This window comes from Hemiscyllium ocellatum, chromosome 39 (genome assembly GCF_020745735.1).
Source record: "Hemiscyllium ocellatum isolate sHemOce1 chromosome 39, sHemOce1.pat.X.cur, whole genome shotgun sequence".
Lineage (NCBI taxonomy): Eukaryota > Metazoa > Chordata > Chondrichthyes > Orectolobiformes > Hemiscylliidae > Hemiscyllium > Hemiscyllium ocellatum.
The window spans coordinates 23,237,037-23,258,773 of record NC_083439.1 but is presented as its reverse complement, the minus strand read 5'-3'; the positions used below and the strand labels follow the sequence as shown (position 1 = coordinate 23,258,773).

At 38.3% G+C, this 21,737-nt stretch overlaps 1 protein-coding gene across 2 annotated transcripts in view; it reads right to left on the bottom strand.

Annotated features, from left to right (window-relative positions):
• Positions 1-425: 425 nt before the first annotated feature.
• The window catches only part of LOC132834428 (E3 ubiquitin-protein ligase NEDD4-like), a 159,058-nt gene continuing 137,746 nt past the window's right edge, over positions 426-21,737 (bottom strand). Inside the window, exons 21-29 of one of the 2 annotated variants that reach the window (XM_060853363.1) lie at positions 18,760-18,830; positions 15,379-15,474; positions 13,367-13,440; positions 12,693-12,753; positions 8,313-8,372; positions 8,123-8,230; positions 6,420-6,516; positions 6,062-6,134; positions 426-4,487 (exon numbers count right to left, since the gene is read on the bottom strand). In XM_060853363.1, the coding sequence (XP_060709346.1) occupies positions 4,385-4,487; positions 6,062-6,134; positions 6,420-6,516; positions 8,123-8,230; positions 8,313-8,372; positions 12,693-12,753; positions 13,367-13,440; positions 15,379-15,474; positions 18,760-18,830 (743 nt within the window). In that variant the 3' untranslated portion in view covers positions 426-4,384. The remainder of the gene's footprint in view (positions 4,488-6,061; positions 6,135-6,419; positions 6,517-8,122; positions 8,231-8,312; positions 8,373-12,692; positions 12,754-13,366; positions 13,441-15,378; positions 15,475-18,759; positions 18,831-21,737) is intronic. The other variant, XM_060853364.1, reaches the window with a different exon arrangement.

Sequence of the window (21,737 nt, the reverse complement as noted above, 5' to 3'; positions counted from 1 at the left end):
TGTGCTGTATAGGTGCACCTCTAAACATACAATGCTCAAACTGCTCTTAGAGTGACTCGCACCACTGTGTCTAAGAGAATATTCACAGTGACAGCTGAAATGGTTACAAGGATCTTGCACACCTGTGTGACAAGAGGAACTACATATAACAAATGTTATAGCTTGCTGTAAAGATATTTGAGATATCATTAAGACAAAATACTGTAGCATTATCTAAATACAAGTTCTTTCTTTAATACCTTGGCTACCAGACTCCAACCTTCAGGTCATAAATCAGTTGCAAACTGGATGCCTTTTAAAAGTTGAAAAATTAGCCAGACTGTTAAATCAGTCAATTGCAAAATTTATGTAAAGGTTTAATGTACGAAAATGACCTACAAGTAATCAGTCAAGACAATCCACATCACAAGTTTATTTAAAAATGTACTCTTGATACAATTACAAAAGTATAGGTACTAATCCTGGTAATTATCATATAATGTTTCAAAGGAGAATTCTACTGAAACAATACATCTTGATAATGTTGCAACAAATTCACTTTCAACGGATCTGAATGTGTTGCAATGCTAAGAACAGCCATTCTCAAATTCAAAGGACTGTGGAGATGGTAAAGCATTATAAATTCTTCCTCGAGTACATTTCACATCGTATTGTGCTGCCTGACATGGCTCTGCAGCTTTACAATTCAACTTGCTTAAAAAAGACACTGTAGAAATTACCATGGCAAAATTGCAGAGCACAGGATGAACACTGCAGGGGCTACAGGAAGGAGCAGTTTTTCCAAGCAGTCATACAGCAGTACACTCTGCTGTGAATGTAGGATGTTTCATGTAGAAGTCACTATACTGAAGTGCAGCACAGAGGAGGAGGGAGATCTGGATAATGTGCTGCACAAAATCCTGTCCCTCATTTCACACTGGCAATACTTCTGTATTAAAACTTAGGGAAGAAATTAAGTGATAGGAAGAATTTAAAATAAGTGTGAACTTTAAAAACCTGAACATGTTATCTGAGGAAAATTTATCCACCAGATAACAACTCAAAATAGAACTTTAGGGTAGGAGCACTACAAAGGACTGCAAATAAATATTTGGATCACATATTTAAACCATGGCAGCACTTCCCTTGAATACTGTAGATTTAAACCAGTTATGTTGTCTTATCACAGGTTATTTGATTGTTTAAAGTTTAAAAAGGTTAAAGGATATATGAACATATAATTTTTTAAAAAATCAATCCTAAGTCAGTCTAATTGCTAAATGGGGAATTAGAGCATAGTAATCTCAACCACAGCAGTGTTCGGCCCAGTGGGACAATTGTCGGGGAGGCAATTGCTAAGTGATATTGCTGGACTGGCAATCCAAGACCCAGGTATCAGGTTGTAGGGACCTGGGTTTGAATCACACGATAGCAGATAGTGGAATTTGAATTCAATTTTAAAAAGATGGAATTAAAAGTCTAACGATGACCATGAACCTTTTGTCAGAAAAAAAACATCTGGTTCACTAATGTCCTTTAGGGAAGGAAATCTGCTGTACTTGGCTGGCCTGGCTTTTGCGACTCCAAACCCAAAGCAACATGGTTGACTCCTAACTGCCCCCTGGGCAATTTAGGATGAGCAATAAATGTGGCGTAGCCCTCAATTCCATGAATGAATAATAAAAAAATTATTTGTTTTGGTGAGTATGGTGCTTCACCAGCTGTTGACTTCAGGAGAGCAATGTGAGTGACGGCAGGGCCAAATGCCCTTTAGATCCCTTCACACATGGCTCACGGATCTTCATTATCACAGCTAGCTTGGATTTTTGATGTAAGTTGATCCAGTGTTTGCTTGCACAGCATCTCAGTCTATTGCACAGCTATTGTGGCTGCTTTCAGATCTTGCAGTGCTTTAACTGTTGAATATCAGGTAGGCTTTGTCTTTGTATTAATCACAGATATTATTTCAGCTGATTAGGTCTCATTCTGTCTTTAGCAAGTTATGCTTTAGTTATCTTGTTGATGATTGAGCTTGGTGACTTTGCAATAGTTAATTATGTAACGAGCAAAGTTGTTATCTCAAGCACATTTTAATGGAAAGTTTATAAATGGCAATGGCAGAACCCTGACTGCAGATCACCCATCCACTGTGTTCGCACTAGAATTTCTATTTGGTGGAGATGTGCAGTGGAGTTTATCAGATTGTATTAACATGAAGTTAACAATGATGATATAGGCTATATCAGAGGTGCAATAACTTCAAATGCTCCAAAATCAATTAATGCAGAGACAGAAAATTCAACTATGTTGTTGATTTTGCACTTACATATAACACTTTCCAAAAAATTAACTTCAAATACCTTTTCTACATGAACCAAACCACAACTTGCACCAAAAAAGGCTATTTTATTACAAATAGGCTTTGTCCACCAACTTCCCAGTGTTTCTCACGAAATTCCTCCTTCAGCTGAATTTCATTCATTTAATTATAAGTGCATTGTATGTATTTACAGAATTGTTTCCACCCAGTCTGCTTTCTTGTTGCAAATTCAATTCTAAATTATAACCTTAAAGATGAAAGATAACATTGCATGCATCATCTTTTATAATATAGCAACTATAAAAGTTAGTGGATTATTTTCAGAAGTTATTTACAAATCTGAGGTGAATATATATTGTGCAGAACACAAATATAATTTAAAGAATATGTACAATTTGGAATTACTATAGTTTGTAATATTTACACACATTCTCTAATAACTGACATACATTCCAAGCTACGGTTGAAGAGAGGCAATTTTATCATTCTCAGAGAAAAAGAAATGAAGATTAATTGTAACAATATTCAAGTCCATTCTTGGTATCAACAGGATTAACATCTTTCAATGTAATACTCTTGTTAAAACCACCATTTTTCAAAAATTCCAATTTAACTGCATGGGTATTCCTCCTTATAACCACCTTGATAATGGACACTTAAGAAAATTTAAGTTTAGCTATTGGATTCAGCTGACCGTAAATCTTTCTTTCCTAAAGTGTAAATGTTTGTATTTTCACAGATAAGGTCCAATAACTGCTGCCACTTTATAAAGATTAATTTTTGTTTTAGGATTTTCAAAAAAATGCCAAGTATATTTCACTGTTTCACCACAGATATACGTTGCCGTTTTCAAAAAATCCAACTTACAGGTTCCACCTTTCACTATGAAAAATACTGCCTGTCAGAACATAGACTTTCCATTCACTGGTACAAGTTAGCTTTTCTGATTTCTTTACGGTCTTTAAGATGCTGTCTTCCACAATGTGGACAAAGCAGACCGAGCGAATCTTCAGCAGCCTCCTTTCATTCTCTGTGTATCAATTTGGACAAAGCTTTGTAATTGGGTAAGCTTTCAAGCATAAATTCAAAAGCCAAGATCTGTGAAGTATTAAGTACAGCTTTTGGAATCTTTGAAATGAAAGATTAATGGTCAAGTAAAGAATAGAAATGGTTTCTGAAAATATTAATAATTAAACTCTTATTATTCATGATCACATTTTGAGTGATGCTATTATAGCAATGAAAAAAGTTTCACAAATAAACACACAGTTCAATGCGAATTTTATAGCGTGTGATAAAATTAAATTTCAAAGCTTGAATTTGGCACTAGAGCTTCATCTACCCAGACTGACTTCCATGCATTTAAGTTTACCCTCTTCTAAATTCACATTTGAGTAATCTTCCAAGTTATTTTACAGAATTAACTTTTCAGTTGTTTCTTAGAGTTCTTTGAGCTATCAATTTTAACTCTCATATGAAATCACTATTGGTTAAATTTAACATTATGCTACATATTAGTTTATCCAGGCGGTTACCAATGTAAGAACGACACAGTGATAAAACTGCAGTGATTCAATACAGCAAACCAGCCTGACTTGGCACACAGACTGGGAAAAATGCACAATTGAGTGACAGTGACAAGGGAGCTAGATTGTTAGATCTTACATGCACATTCCTAATTAAGGATGTGATAATTGGTGCTGTACAGAATAGATACTTAACAATATTAAACATCAGAAGCCTGCATTGTGAGGTCACTGAATTAAAAGGGATTTTTGATTCATTGCCTGCATTTAAACCATATTTTATTAGTTGGTACAACAAGCACGTCCAGGCAAATTAGCCATATTCAACCAGTCTATAAAGAAAAATACTTCTCATCTCAGCTCTGAAAATGCGAGTTCAGGGAACTGATGGTAGTGTTACTGCATACTTAGTCTGTTTGTGCTTCATTAGCTTAATAAAAAGAGACATTTCCCTACAAGTAAGACTTAATCTCAAAACTCCATTTCTAGATACTTTGCTTCACATTTCAGCACACTCGCTGGATGATGTGATTACACTAAATCAGCCAGCTTTGGTCACTCAATCGACTCCATCAAAACCTTCAGTGTTCTCAATTGCTAGGTTAAGCTTCTCCCGCAATTCTTCAAATGATTCATAAGGCGGCAAATCGAGACGATTGAAACTGAAAAATGAACAATTTTCTTTATAAGTTGTGCTAAACAAGTTGAAGCTCATTTCTATGTAATTAATGTGGGCATTTACATTCCAGAGTTAGCAACATAGAATCACAGAGTCTACAGCATGGAAACAGGCCCTTCAGCCCAACTTGCCCATGCTGTCCAGTTTTCACCATTTAAACTAGTCCCAGTTCCTTGCATTTGGTCTATATTCCTCCATACCTATCCAATCTGTGTACCTGACTCAATGCTTCTTAAATAACAAAACTATACTTGCCTCTACTGATACCTTTGGCAGCCCATTCCATAAACTCACCACCCTGAGTGAAAAAAAATTACCCCTTTGGACTATTTTGTATCTCTCCTCTCTCATCTTAATGCTATGCTCTCTAGTTTTAGACTACTCTACCATGGGAAAAATATGTAGGCTGTCTACCTTATCAATGCCTCTCATGGTTTTATAGGCCTCCATTACGTTACCCCTTAGTCTCCTATACTCCAGGGAAAAAAGTCCCAGCCTATCCAACCTCTCCTTATAACTCAAACCTCCCAGGCCAGGTAGCATCCTAGTAAATCTTTTCCATACTCTTTCTAGATTAATAATATAGCTTCTATTGTAGGGCAACCAGAACTGCATACAGTACTCCAAATGGCCTCACCAATGTCTTGTCCAGCGGCACAAGCCATCCCAACTCTTATACTCAATGCTCTGACCAATGAAAGCTAGCACACCGAAAGCCTTCTTCACTACCCTATCTACCTGTGACTCCGTTTTCAAGGAGCTATGAACCTGTACCGCTAGACCTCTTTGTTCCATAACACCCCAGGGCCCTATCATTGAGTGTGTAAGTCCTGCCCTGGTTAGCCTATCAGAATGTAATACTTTGCATTTATCTAAATTAAACTCCATCTGCACACTGGCCCAGTTGATCAAGATCTCATTGCATTTCCAGATAATCATCTTCCCTGTCCACTTTAACACCAATTTTGGTGTTATTCGCAAACTTACTAACCATACTTCCTAAATTCTCGTCCAAATCATTGATATAAATGATGAATAACAGTGGCACACCACTGCTCACAGGTTCCCCAGTTGGAAAAACAACCCTCTACCACCACCTTCTGTCTCCTACCATCGAGTCAATTTTGTATCCAACTGGCTAGCTCTCCCTGAATACAGTGAGATTTAACTTTACTCAATTACCTATCATGTGATGCCCTGTCAAAGGCCTTGCTAAAGTTCATGTAGACAATATCTACCACACTGTCCTCATTTACTTTCTTGGTCACCCCTTCAAAAAGCACAATCAAATTCATAAGACTTGATTTCCCACTCATAAAGCTATGCTGACTGTCCCAAACAAATCCTTGCCTCTCAAATGCCTGGAAACCCTGTCTGTCTGAATCCACTCCCACTGTGGTCGTTTGGTTCACCAGTCTGTAGTTCCTAGGCATTTCCCTGCAACCTTTGTTAATGGCACAACATTAGCCACCCTCCAGTCTTCAGGCACTTCACCTAAACATGAGCTCATCTGCTTTCCCCCCAAAATTGTCAGAACAGTCAAAAGATCAAAGTTACCATGTGTGAGCTCTTGGTAATTTCTCTGGAGTTCCCCACTGTTCAATAGTAAATAACTGTGGTCCATTTGATCCTAAGAATAACAAATACAAGAATACAGCTTAAGAAAAACAGAAAACAAAAACAATTAGTTGATTTTCATAGAAGTAGTCCCTTGAGCTAATTCCAACATTCAATCTAATTATGCTGATCCATAACCCTCCTCCACATACACACCCTTACTTTCACATTGTTTGATATCTATTCGTGGATGCATAATTTAACTTGCAAAGAAAATCATCCAAATTTTGGAAGAGCAGGAAGATAATTTCACTATTTAAAAGAAAGCAAACTTTAATATATTCTTAATTCTGCTTACCATACAGTTCAGCAAATCCATTCATAGGTACCCGTGAAGTACCAGTCACAAACTGCAGGAATCGAATACGCTTTTCTGAATCCATTAACAGCACTGTCTATAGATAAGAATAAAGAATTTTGTTTTTTTTTAAACAATTGGGCATTTCTTCTGTGAAATTTTGACAGATGTAAGCTATGGGATTTATGCATAATTTTGTATGTTATTTATTGTAAGGTTAAATTTCTGGTTTTGAGTTAGCATAAGTTTTTCTGTGTCTGAAGTTAATAATTGCAAGTATTTATAGAGTCATAGAGATGTACAGCATGGAAACAGACCCTTTGGTCCAACCTGTCCATGACGACCAGATATCCCAACCCAATCTAGTCCCACCTGCCAGCACCCGGCCCATATCCCTCCAAACCCTTTCTATTCATGTACCCATCCAAATGCCTCTAAAATGTTGCAATTGTACCAGTCTCCACCACATTCTCTGGCAGCTCATTTCTGTAACAATGGCAATTTTTTAAAAATAAGTTTTTGAAGCCTGGTTGGAGAACATGGGTTTATGTATGAAAAGGCCTTTGTTGATTACAGGTTGCTTGTGACTCAGCACGGTAAATAATGGCACCTCAAAAGGTTTCTGAGTGTGTTATGGAAATTACTTTTAAGCTTAAATGAAACACAAGAGAAGAGAGAAGGAGAAAGGGATAACTTGGGTTAATGTTAGTCCTGTGAAGATTTTGGAACAGGATATTTGAATACAGCAGTGCTCCTAAGACAAAGATAGAGATAGTGGATTAAATTACCTTGGAGTGAGAAATTAGTGTTCACCCGAGACCAGAAGTGTTGGGATTAAAAACCCCGAAGTGGTCTCTTAAGATAAGTGGTCACCCAAGTCTATGAACTCTATGAAGAACCCATCTGCACTTTCAGCTTAAAAGTTGAAATTGCAAGTGTCTTAAACCTATTGAGGTATTATAGAGACTGATGTGAAAATGACAAGTGGTGTATGAGAAGAATACCAGGAGTGGGGTTTTGGGTACTACACAAAAGCTGTTTTGTTTCTTTTGAAATTATACAGGAATGTTTTGCGATTGACTTTGTATTATAAATACATAGTTTAGTATTACAAAGACATACATATTTTATCTTCATTCCTTCTGTAATAAATTTATATTTTGTGCTTAAAGCAAAATCTGCAGCATTGCACGCTTGCATTTTAGCAAGATAACATTTTGTTAAAATCAAAACATACATAATTATTAGCTACCAAGCCAGGTTTCTGACTGGAATCAGGCTTGTCTGATCCACTGGGACAATGACTATTGTAAACATACTCCTGCTTTTGTTCAAACAGGAACAGAAAACAATTATTAACCTAAATAATCCCTTTCTTGGTGTCTACTCATTTATGCACCCCCTTTTATTCCATACAAGAGTTTCTAATCCTTTAGAAGGAAAGGCCAGCAGATATAGCTTCTTGCTTCACTTTGTTTGGATAGTTCAAGGGAGAATTTTTAATGATGTCTGTTACTGATAAGAATTTTCTTTTTTAAAATGCCTGCAATAAAATCAGCACATTTATATCTGAAAACTGAAATGCAAGGAAAATGGAAATCCAAAGTTTCAACAGTCCCACTGCAGTGACAAGCTGTAAATCCTGCTTAAACAACAACCACCAAATATATGTCGTCATGTCAGACTTTCCAGTCTTGCATTACCTTCCAAAACCATTGTATGACCGGATGGTTTGCATTGTATCCATTTTTGTACTTTGTGTTCTCCCTCCAATCGTTGACATCTACATCCCCTAGTCCACACATTAATAGCTAGAAACAAATGTATAAACATCATCAAAACACATAAAAAAAATATTCAATATATATTGCAGTTAAAATGAAAAAAAGTTACCTCCAATTCATTCTCATCAAATATTTTTATGAGATCTTGTGGGATCAGTTCAAAAAAGCCCTGAAAATAGAAAGAAGTGTGGTGTAAATGGTATCAGCTAGGTTTACTACAGCAACAGTCAAGTCATGCAGACAACAAACTTTGTTGACCTAATTTTCTAATGACGTTCATGTGCCTTGGATGTCAAGAACCCAGAAGACCTGCATCAGGCCCCGAAGGCCCAAAGCAATTATTTTAATGAGTACAAAACAATGAAAAGTTAAAATAATTCAGTGCACTTTCTGCAGTGACTCAATGCTGATTTCAAAACAAAGTTCAGGCATTAATTTAAAAAGCATTTATTTCATTCAGTGGACAGCTTGTGGTATTTTCTTAATTAATACTTTGACCATACAAAAATATAAATGCCGATAAGCATTTAAAAAAATACATGGACCTTTTTTGTTACACAGAGTGGTAAGTACCTGGAATGTGATGCCAGAGGTGGTGGTGGGGGCGGATACAATAGCAACATTTAAGAGGCATCTTGACATATAAATGAATAAGCAGGGAAGAGAGAGATATGGACCGTGTACAGGCAAAAAAGGTGTTTAGTTTAGAAAGTGCAACCTCGATGGGATGAAGGGCCTGTTTCTGTGTTTTCTTTGTTCTTTTGACACACGTCCCAAGTGTTTGATACCAATACGTCTGTCAATGAAGCATTATCCAAGAAAAGAAAGTAGTGCACAGATCAATGCATTGACCAGTGCTTTTTTAAGGAAAACCATGGATGATATGATAGAATGATGGCCTTGTACAGCATGGAAACAGACTCTTTGGTCCAACTAACCATGCCAAGCAGATATCCCAAATAAATCCAGTCCCATTTGCCTGCATTTGGCCCATATCTCTCTTAATCCTTCCTGTTCATATAAGCATCAAGATGCCTTTTAAATGTTGTAATTGTATCAGCCTCCACCACTTCCTCTGACAGCTCATTCCATATACGTACCACTGTCTGTGTGAAAAAAAGTTGCCTCTTAGGTTTCTTTGAACTCTATTCCCTCTCACCTTAAACGTATGCCCTCTCCTTTTGGACTCCGCCACCCCAGGGGGAAGACTTTGTCTATTCACCCTATTCATGCCCCTCATGATTTTATAAAGCTCTATAAGGTCACCCCTCAACCTCCAACTCTCCAGGCAAAAGAGTCCCAACCTATTCAGCCTCTCCCTCTAACTCTGGCAATATTTTTGTAAACCTTTTCTGAACCCTTTCAAGTTTCACAACATCCTTCCTATAGCATGACCATTGTCAAGCTATTAAGACAGCAATGACTGGACTGTACATACACAGTTAAAGGTAAAAATCAAAAGGTGCTGTTCAACTTGCTCTGCTCATACAAAACATCCACTGAATTGGTACTTCATTAAGAGACAAAAGATTGAAACACATGAAAAATACAAAATTGAAGTGCTTAACTAAGGGATACCCACTGGAAAAACAAATACCGTTTGCCCATTCAAAGACAAGTAAACTACAAGGCTTCCTCCAAGGTCAGCACATCCTTCTTTAGAGATAAGGCCCAAAACTGTCACAATACTTCAAATGCAGTCTGACCAGAGCTTTATACAGCCTCAACAATACATCCCAGTTCCTGTGTCCTACGCCTCTCAAAATGCATTGCATTTACCTTCCTAACAGTCAACTGAACCTGCATGTTAACCTTTTGAGAATCCCAAACTATGACTCCTAAATCTCTTTGTGCTTCAGATTTCCAAAGCCTTTCCCTGTTTAAAAAATAATCTTTGCCTGTATTCTTCCTACCAAAGTACATAACCTCACACTTTTCTGCATTGTTTCCAACTGACCCATTCTTAGAATGTTCAAATCCTTCTGCAGCCTCCCTGCTTCCTCAACACGATCGGTCCCTCCATTTATCTTTGTATCACCCGCAAACTTAGCAATAATGCCCTCATTTTGTTCATCCAGATGATTAATTTTGAATGTGAATAGTTGTGGTCCCAATACGGACCCCTGCAATACTCCATTATTCTCCAGTTGGCATCCTGCAAAAGACTCCTTTATCCCCATGCTCTGCCTTCTGATAGTCAGCCAATCCTCTAACCATGGCAGTACCTTGCTCCTAACACCATGAGATCTTAACATATTTAGCAGCCTCCTATGAAGCACCAGGTAAAAGGCCTTCTGAAAATCCAAACACATCACACATACTGGTTCACCTTTGTTTAACTTGCTCGTTACCTCCTTAAAGAATCCTAACAGATTTTTCAGGCACGACCTCCCCTTGATGAAGCTGTGCTGACTCAGCCCTATTTCACCATGGCACTTCCAAATGTTCCACAATCTCATCCTTAATATTACTCTAAAACCTATCAATGACTGACATCAGACTAACTGGTCTATAATCTCTTGTCTACTGCCTCCTTCCGTCCTTAAATACATTAGCCATTTTCCAGTCTTCTGGGACTCTGTTGGACTCCAGCGATTCCTGAACTATCACTACCAATGTCTCCACAATCTCGTCAGCTAGCTCCTTCAGAACTCTGGGGTATGGGCCATCCGGTCCAGGTGATTTATCCACCTGAAGATCTTACAGCTTCCCTAATATCATCTTCCTTAGTGATGGCCACTATACTCACTTCTGCCCCAATTCTCTTGAAGTTCTGGTGTCTTCCGCTATGAAACTCATGCAAAGTATCTATTCAGTTCCTTTGCCATTTCTTGGCTTCCCATTATTACTTCTCCAGTCTCCTTTTCCAGCGGTCTAATATCCACTCATGCTTCTCTCTTAACTTTTGTATATTCTAAAAAAAGACTTTCAATCTTCTTTCATATTATGAGCTAGCTTACCCTAATATTTCATTGTCTCTCCTCTCTTTGCTTTTTTTAAAAATAGTTACCCACTGCTGGTTTTTAAAAGGATTCCCAATTCTCTGGCTTCCCACTAATCTCCACCACATTGTACGTTTGCTCTTTTGCTTTTATACTGACTTGGTCTTCCTTCAATTACCATGGTTGCCTCATCTTCCGATTAGAATATTTCTCTTCCTTCGTATGAATTTCTGACGCGCCTCCCGAATTACCTTCGGAAACTCCTGCCATTGCTGCTCCAACATGTTTCCTGCTAGGCCCCCCCCCTTCCATTAAACTCTGGACAGATCCTTTCTCATGTGTTTGTTGTTACCTTTACTTAATTGTAATACCCTTACATCAGATTCTGGTTTCTCACACTCAAACTGCAGGGTACATTCTACCATACTGTGGTCACTGCCCCCTGGGGGTTTCTTCACCTAAGGCTGCCTAATCAAGTTTGCCTCCTTACACCTCACCAAATCCCAGAACTGCCTGTTCCCTAGTGGGCCGTGCCACAAGCTGCTCCAAAATAAACCATTTTGTCAGCAATCTGCAAATTTCTTTTCTTGGAATCTGCTCCCAACCTGATTATTCCAGTCCAGCTGCACATTAAAGACCCTAATGATTATTTTAATAGCACCTTTCTTACATGCCAACTCTATCTCCTGACACACTTTCTGCCCCACATCCTGACTACTGCTAGAAGGCCTATACATAACTCCCATCAGGGTCCTTTCTCCTTTGCAGTTCCTCAACTCTACCTATACAGATTATATGCCTTCAGAGCCTATATCAGTTCTTGCTAGTGATTTAATTTTATTTCTTACTAGCAAGGCAACCCACCTGCCTGTCCTTTGCAGAGGACACATATCCTTGGATATTTACTTCCTGGCCCTGATTCCCTTGCGGCCACATTTCTGCAATGCCCACAACATCGTGCCTGCCAATTTCTCCTTCATCTCTCTAAATACCATCTTTCTCCAGTTAATTTCACTTCCTGTACATATTTTAGCTTTTGACTTTTGGAGTATAATGTACATTTTCTACTTCAGATTCTATGTGCCTCATTCAGAATACTTCAGATTGATTGGCTGAGGACAGACATTGGTTTCTGCCCTACTCAGACAGGTCCGAGATACCCTGAGGAAAACATTGTGCCAATATCTATTTCTAGTTTCTGCAAGTTCTAGTGCAAACTCCAATAGAAAGTCAAGTGGACAAGTGAAAGTACAATGAATGGCTGGCACCACTTGTTTTATCTACAAAAATCTGGACTATTAGGACTACCTGGGAAAGGAATGCCCACATAATTTAACACAAATAGCATCGTGCTAAAGTGGGATGTTAGCCTTAGGTCAATGAATGCACTTTGCCTTTCTTTTTCTTTTCTCTTTGCCATGTTGAAACGATTTGAGTCTTAAGGAATCTCAGCACTAAAGTTAAACTCATTAAACATCTTAGATTATGTATTGATGTGTCTTTAATCTAAGGAGTTAGATCAAGTAAAAACTAAACATTCTTGTTACCTCCTTAAAAGAATTCATTTGCTCCTGGATGCGATTGACAAACCTCCACTGCATCACAAGGCTAAAATAGAATAAGAACAAAATAGCGGTGAAATATCACTTTACTGAACATCACTCGTTTCTAAATTCAGAACATAATATTTTAGTGAGAGGAGCATTTACAAACTGTATGCAAGCTATGTTATATATATTTTCCTCTCATTCTTGGGAATGGAACTTGAGGTCATCCTAAACTGATAAAAATCGATTTCTCTGCAATCTCGAAGTCTCATGTTAAGAAAACCTGCAAAACCTTGAGTAATAATCTGACACCAGTCACCAGCACAAAGCTAGCTCCACTGGTTATCTCATTCAGATAACTTTCAAAGACAATTCACATTGAGAATTGACCAAACTTCAGTAGCTGCACTTGGAAGCAGGCAGTTTATTGCTGGATTGGAGAATTGACTGCTGGGAAAATAACAATTTACCATGTAACAATTTCACAGACTTTTTTGGGATTGCTTAGGACTGAAATCAGGAGTTTCAAAGCAGGGAAATTCCCCAAAAGGATATCTTTTATCTTCACAAATGGATAAATATTGCACAAAAAATAAATTGCACATGCACATTTCAAATTGAGTTAAACATATCTATCTTCAACACAAACAATTCTCAAGTTCAAAACCACTTACTGAATGTATTCTTTCTTATTTTTGTTGGTAACCAATATTTCTGATCCATCAGGTTTTAGTTCATGTTGCTGAGTCTGGTGAAAAGAAAAAATAAATCCATAATATTTCACTTAAACCACAAAGCCACTAGAGGGCACATATACTGTTTTACAAAATGGCATTTAAGATCTTTCTTCAGCAACATGACATTTGTAGAACAGTACAACACAAGAATAGTCCTTTCAGTCCACCATGTCTGTGCCAACCATGATGCCATTCTAAGTTAATCTCATCTGCCTGCACATTGTCCATATTCCCTATCCGTTCATGTAAGTCTTAAGTACAGAGAGACAAGTGGTCACCAAAATAGAGCTTAATTTGAAGCCTCATTTTATTCGATTTTAATTATTTTTGGAGATTTTAAATAAGTTAATTAATCTATTTGTCTCTTAATTCCACTTATTTTCTCCTCTTTTTGTTTTATTTGCTGTACATTATCTTATATTGGAATAACTTTCTAATTTGCACTTTCTAGTTTAAGCTCTACCTCAGTAAAAGTCATTCAATCTGACTGTTCAGATCCCCTATGGAGGGCATTGTTCCTACAAATAGTTTAACCCTTAAATCTGATACATCCAAAGCAATCGGTACAGTTAACTTCTAGTAGCTATTCTGCAAAATTACTGTTATCACTTATAAAAGTATTGAAACATCAGTGTAATAATCTTTATTTGGAATGAATAGACAAGAAAGCTGAGTTTGAATGACTTTATGGGGACACATATGCAACCAAAATCCAAATTTTAGAAGGTTGTAAAATTAAATCACAAACGTAATGGCAAAAGTCTGTTTTATTTTTGGACCAATCCAGAAAAAGCCTGCCGACAAAGTACATTATCCCGTTACTCTGCAACGCCTCAAAGAATCACATTTAAAATTTTTTGAAATAATAAGTTAATGTTGTGACTGTATCCAATTATGTTATTGGTAGGAATTTGTTGTTGCATAATGACTTGAAATGCTACTCCTTATCATTCAAGTTCAAGATGTCAAAAATCCACAAATGTACTCCGACATAGAGTCACAGAGACATACAGCATGGAAACAGACCCTTCGGTCTAACCTGTCCATGCCGACCACATATCCCAACCCAATCTAGTCCCACCTGCCAGCACCCGGCCCATATCCCTCCAAACCCTTCCTATTCATATACCCATCCGAGGAAAGAAAAAACTATGTTGAAAAATAAACGTCTTCTTCAACTCATGAAAATGAGACCATTCAGCAATTTAAAGCTCAATCTTTCATTTCTACATTTAACAGATCACAAAGTACAATCCAAATATTGGGATTGATTATGGCTCCATTCTGCACAGGCACCAAACACTATAAACTGTCACCTCAATTAATGAGCAGTTTAAGTTGCCAATTTCATTGTGATTTGTGTGTGGGACAATTCTTTGCTCATCTTGCTGCATTGGTGAGCAACAAAAGTCCCATGTATCACACAAAAAAATGACACTTGAGATCTTTAGTCTGGAATATCTGTTCAGTGAAAGTGCAACTGCACTAGTCCATTACTATACTACATGCACAAAACAACATTTAAATACTGTAGTTCAAAAACTGATACTAATACCATGTAAACAACTGTTCTATCGATACTTCCAGAATACTTGTGGTGCTAAACAAGGCACTCTTCTTGAAATTAAGGTTTCTAACATTAATATAACTCAAAGTACATTAATATTACATCATGTCCTGTACTAACAGGATGTCATATACACTTTTTGGCACATATATAAATAGATCCCATAAAGATCATTACAGAGAGTAATATAACAAATAGAACTAACTACATGTTGCTGTTCTGTACTTAAAATGAACTCTTGCAGCAATTTTGGTCTAACTACAAATTATGAATGTGATTTACATTACAAGGTAGACATCTGTACTCAAACACTCACCAATCTAATGCAATAGTTTAATTGCAAGTGAATTTAATTGTAATCAATGCACAAATGCATACTAACCTGACCAAACAGCTCTTCATCAACCACAAATCGAAGATCCAAATCAGTTGGATCATTTTCAAGAATCCACATTAACGAGTTGTAATACTCGCTGTCCTGTAACATTAGAGATTACTTGTTAGTGGTTCACAAGGTTGAATTAGACACTCTCAGTTGGAAGCATGTTCCTCAAGGAATTGCATCATAATGTGCAAATGCTGTACCATTCATATTTTATAGATGCTCAGAGTGTGATTGTCTCTTTTCCAGGCTAAGTATATAGGTGGGCAAGCTGGGTATGGACTAAGTTGCCATCCCTACCACTTAGAAAATGTGACCCATCATGTCTCAGTAAAAGAGCTAACATTTGACCACATCAACCTATCAGAAGCCTTGATAGTGATGCCTAGGTCACCAGAGGCTGCTGGCTGTAATTTTCAATTTAAGGGCCTTTGCTGATGGTGGGTCAAGAGGGTCCAGTGGAGCTTCCCACTCCATGCATTTGGGTGAACTGGAGAGAGAAACCTGCCATGGCACATTTACCCAACCATTTCCTTCAGGAAGGAAGCATTCTGCTCTCAATTCAGAAAAATAGGACCTATCTTCTTTTCCCAGATTATGTCCAAGATTGTTTTGAAAATAAACTAATACTTTGAAATGAATGTTTAATTCCAACTCCTATACCATTATCCAAGAAGCTAACATTGAGTTCAAATTATTTTGATTTAGGTTTTTGCTGAAGACTTTGAAAGTTCTTTGGAAACTCTGATTGTTTAATGGATTCGTCTAACTGAGCTGTTACCAGGCTAAAAGAAAAATGCTTGGCACTTGATTAAGGCAAAAATATGAGCCAAGGACAAAAGCTGGAGAGAAGATTAGCTCCATGTGAATGTCAAATAACAGAATTTACAACAAAAAATTACTTTAGATAATGTAATAATTGCGAAAGCAATGCATAGGAAGATAGATTTTCTTCTCTTGCAATGTAGCAATAGATTATTGAAAAAATTTTTGTTTGGTAGAAAGTTTACAGTACAAGGGCCTGAATATGAAGTTATTACAAATTAGCTGGGGAAGGGAAAGACTCAACAGCACAGCTTTTGTAACAGAATAAATATTTATGGGAATTTGATCCTGGAACAGGGAAATGTTCATTGTGGAAAAAAGACAATAATTAGTCATGCATTTATCAGTAATATATTTCCCAGTACTGATACAAAACAGTTGTATTACACAGTCAAGTTGCTGTTAGAAACATAATTAATTGCTGCTGGACGGCTGGTTTGAATTGATGTGTGGTTTCAATTCCTGCACTAACATGGAGAGTTCTCCTTCTCAACCTCTCCCCTCACCTGAAGCGTGAGGTCTGTCAGGTTAAACCACCACAAGAGACTAGCCCTATGCTCCGGTAGAGAGAGGGGTGCTGGAAAAGCACAGCAGGTCAGGCAGCATCCGAGGAGCAGGAGAATCGACGTTTCAGGCAAAAGCCCTTCATCAGTCCTCACTTTCTCCATGCTCCAATTGGTCTATGGGGTCTTTACTTTTTTTAATTGCTACTGTACTCATTGGTTAAATGCCTCTAAGTAACCATTTAACACATTTATGATCTGAAACTCATTCCAAACAGTTCTTTGGAAGGGTGAGTTCCTCTTCCACTACCTAATTGCTCGTGCAGTGTGGGGGAATATTTGACATATTTTGCTATTCTCTCATTCAGATATTATTGGGCAGCCCCAATCTCTGACTACTGGTCCATCACTCCCTTCCTTCAGCTTTATAAAGCTTACTTTGTGCAAACATTTCTGTTGTTCTACTTTGGCCCATTATTTATATGCCCTGTTGCAACTGGGTTTACTTGCTCCCGCTCCCTTGTAAACTAGAATGTGACTCAAAGTTTCAGAGAAACTCTTTCCTTTCTAGGAAATTTTAACTGCACAAAGTAAAATGTTTTCTCTTAGCTAAGTGCAATATGACACTCAATTCATCACCTCTAATCCCTCAATTAGCACCTAAACAAATTATTTGATCATTAATTGTTGTTTGTGGCAAATTATTGTTTGCAAATTGGCAACCACAGTTCTTTAATGACAACATGATTGTGGTTGATCTGAATGTGACCTCAAATCCACATTACCACCTGCCCTGATAACCTTTTAACCCCTTGCTCAACAAGAATCTCTCCATCTCTGCTTGAAAAATATTCAAGAACTCTGCTTCAACTAGCTTTTCAGGATGACAATTCCAAAGATTCATGGCCCTCTAACAGAAAAAGGTTTGGCTCATTTTTATGTTTAAAATTGGTGACCCGGCATTTTTAAAATCCCGGATTCTAGATTTTCCCATAAGGGAACATGCTCTCTGTCAGCCCTTTTAAAATCCTTCAGAATTGTGTGTGTTTTAATCAAGTTACCAGTAACTCTTTTGAAGTCTAGTATACAGCCCACCTTGTCCATCCTACAATGACCTGTCTGTTCTTAGTCGAGTAAACCTTCTTTGAACTGCCTTCTCCAAAGCATTTATATTTTTCCTTAATTACTGTACACATTACTCCATATGAGGTCTGCTGAGTGCTCTATTTAACTGAAGCATAAACTCTCTGCTTTTGTATTCAATTCCTCTCAAAGTATATGACAGCATTCTGCTAGTTTTACTGATTAGTTGCTGTACTTGAGCAAGTTAAATTGTTTTCCACTGTTTCTATTCTCTTGAACATTGCCTGAAAACTCTCTGTGATGATAACTGCTGGTCAATGACCATTATCACTGACTAACCTCCCAATTTCTCATATCATTTAAAAGCTACAGTAACACATACAAATAGCCAGCATAATTGCAAGGACACGCTGAAAATGTGTTGCTGGAAAAGCGCAGGTCAGGCAGCATCCAAGGAGCAGGGGAATCGATGTTTCGGGCAAAAGCCCTTCTTCAGATATGAGCGCCCGAAACGTTGATTCTTCTGCTCCTTGGATGCTGCCTGACCTGCTGTGCTTTTCCAGCAACATATTTTCAGCTCTGATCTCCAGCATCTGCAGTCCTCACTTTCTCCTAATTGCAAGGACATCCAACCTGCTGCAATCTTTCATGATAACCAATTAACATTTCAATGTTTTATGGCTGTTCCTCAGGCTTAATCTATGTGGTCATTGTACATCACAATGAAACCTGATGTTGCCCTATTTAACTTTGATGCAGAACTATTTCTGGGTAGTTATCAAAAGCAGAAGCCTGACAACCTCTTCCAGACCAGTGTAGACTAGACCATAATCATGAGGCCAAGCAGAGCACTTCAACTATTGTTCTGACAGAGAGGAGTTAACTTCTTTTTCCATGTCTCACTCCTGCACATACAGAGCAGTTACAAAAGGAAATATTATTCCCCATATCTATAGCATGAAACACTTACCACTGACTCCATATCTTGCAGTGTAATTGGCTTCTGAAGCATCATCTTATACAATGGTCTGATGAAAAACCCTGCATTAATAAGAAACAAAAAGCCAATCAATTTCTGCAAGCATACATAATTGCCTAATAAGGAAGACAGATGAACTCGGGGCATGGTTAGGAACATGGGACTGGGATATCATAGCAATTTCAGAAACGTGGCTCAGGGATGGACAGGACTGGCAGCTTAACGTTCCAGGATACAAATGTCACAGGAAGGAATGAAAGGGAGGCAAGAGAGGACAGGGAGTAGCGATTTTGAAAAGGGATAGCATTACAGCTGTACTGATGGAAGATATTCCCGGAAATACATCCAGGGAAATTATTTTGATTGAACTGAGAAATCAGAAAGGGACGATCACCTTATTATTATAGACCCCCAAATGGAGGAAAATTGAGAAACAAATTTGTAAGGAGATCTCAATTATCTGTAAGAATCTGAATGTAGGTTTGCTCGCTGAGCTGGAAGGTTCATTTTCAGACGTTTTGGCATCATACTAGGTAACAGTTTCAGTGAGCCTCTGGATAAAGCACTACTGATGATTCCTGCTTTCTATTTAAATGTTTGGGTTTCTTTGGATTGGTGATGTCATTTCCTATTCCTTTTTTCAGGGGGTGGTAAATGGGGTCCAAGTCAATGTGTTTGTTGATAGAGTTCAGGTTGGAATGCCATGCTTCTAGGAATTCTCGTGTGGGTCTCTGTTTGGCTGGTCCTAGGATGGACGTGTTGTCCCAGTCGAAGTGGTGTCCTTCCTTATCTATATGTAAGGATACTAGTGAGAGGAGGTCATGTCTTTTTGTGGCTAGTTGGTGTTCATGTACCCTGGTGGCTAGTTTTCTGCCTGTTTGTCTAACATTGTGTTTGTTACAGTTCTTGCATGGTATTTTGTATCAGCTGCATCAGAACATTATTTCAATGAACCACCACACACTGCAGCACAGAGCACCTACACAGAACAGAGGAAAATCACCTATATAGTGTATTCAAAAAGAATAGGTACCAAATGAACTCAGTTTGCTGATTTCACAACAACAAACAAGCAGACAAAATGCACCCAGAAACCCTAGCCACTCTCCCCTACATCAAAGACATCTCAGAAATGACTGCTAGACTCAGACCCTTTGGCATCATGGTAGCCCACAAACCCACCAACACTCAAACAGCAGCTAATGAACTTGAAAGACCCTATACAGGCAACAAGCAAAACTAATGTCATTTACAAAATACCTTGCAAGGACTGTAACAAACACTACATTAGACAAACAGGCAGAAAATTCGCCATCAGGATACATGAACATCAACTAGCCACAAAATAACATGACCCATTCTCACTAGTATCCCTCCATAGAGATAAGGAACGACACCACTTTGACTGGGACAACACAGCCATCCGAGGACCAGCCAGACAAAGACACACACGACAATTCCTAGAAGCGTGGCATTCCAACCTGAACTCTATCAACAAACACATTGACTTGGACCCTATTTACCACCCACTGAGTTAAAGAATAGGAAATGACATCACCACAGGAAATGACATCACCAACCCAAAGAAACCCAAACATATAAATAGAAAGCAGGGATCATCAGCACTGTTTCGTCTGGAGGCCCACTGAAGAGGTTACCTGGTATGGTGACGAAACGTCTGAAAACAAACCTTGCAGTTCAGCGAGCAAAGCTACATCCAGAACCTCAACCTGAGCTACACATCTTCTCAAAACTCACTATCTGTAAGAATAATAGGGTGGTTATGGTAGGGGATTTTAACTTTCCAAACATAGACTGGGACTGCCACAGTGCTAAGGGTTTAGATGGAGGGGAATTTGTTAAGTGTTTACAAGAAAGTTTTCTGATTCAATATGTGGATGTACCTGCTAGAAAAGGTGCAAACTTTGACCAACTCTTGGGTATTGAGGCAAGGCAGAGGTCAGTGGGGCAGCACTTTAGGGCCAGTGACCATAATTCTATTAGTTTTAAAATAGTGATGGAAAAGGATAGACCAGATCTAAAAGTTGACATTCTAAATCGGAGGAAGGCTAATTTTGATGGTATTAGGCAAGAACTTTCAAAGGCTGACTGGGGGCAGGTGTTTGCAGGTAAAGGGACAGTTGGAAAATGGGAAGCCTTCAGAAATGAGATAATGTGAGTTCAGAGACAGTATACTTTGTTAGGGCGAAAGGAAAGACTGGTAGGTATAGGGAATGCTGGATGACTAAAGAAATTGAGGGTCTGGTTAAGAACAAGAAGGAAGTATCTTGTCTGTACCTGACATATAGATTGAATGAATTCTTAGAAGATTATAAAGGTAGGAGTATGTGGGAAATCAGGAGGGCAAAAAGGGGTCATGAGATAGCTTTGGCAAACAGCGATAAGGAAAATCCAAAAGGGTTTTTACAAATACATTAAGGACTAAAAGGTAACTTGGGAGAGAATAGGGCCCCTGAAAGATCAGCAAAGCGGCCTTTGTGTGGAGCCACAGGAAATGGGAGAGATTACACAAGTGTTTTGTATCAGTGTTTACTGTGGAAAAGGACATGGAAGATATAGAATGTAGGGAAATATATGGACACTTTTCAAGATGTCACCATCTTACAAAGGAGGAATGCTGGATGTCTTGAAACGCATGAAAGTGGATAAATCCCCAGCACCTGATCAGGTGTACCATAGGACTCTGGGCCTCTTGCTGAGATATTTGTATCATTGATAGTCACAGGCGAGATGCTGGAAGAATGGAGATTGGCTAACGTTTAAGAAGGGTGGTAAGTACAAGCCAAGGAACTATAGACAAAGGAGCCTGACATCAGTGGTGGGCAAGTTGTAGGAGGGAATCCTGAGGGACAGGATATTTGGAAAGGCAAGGACTGATTAGGGATCGTCAACATAACTTTGTGCGTGGGAAATCATGTCTCACAAACGTGACTGAGTATTTTGAAGTA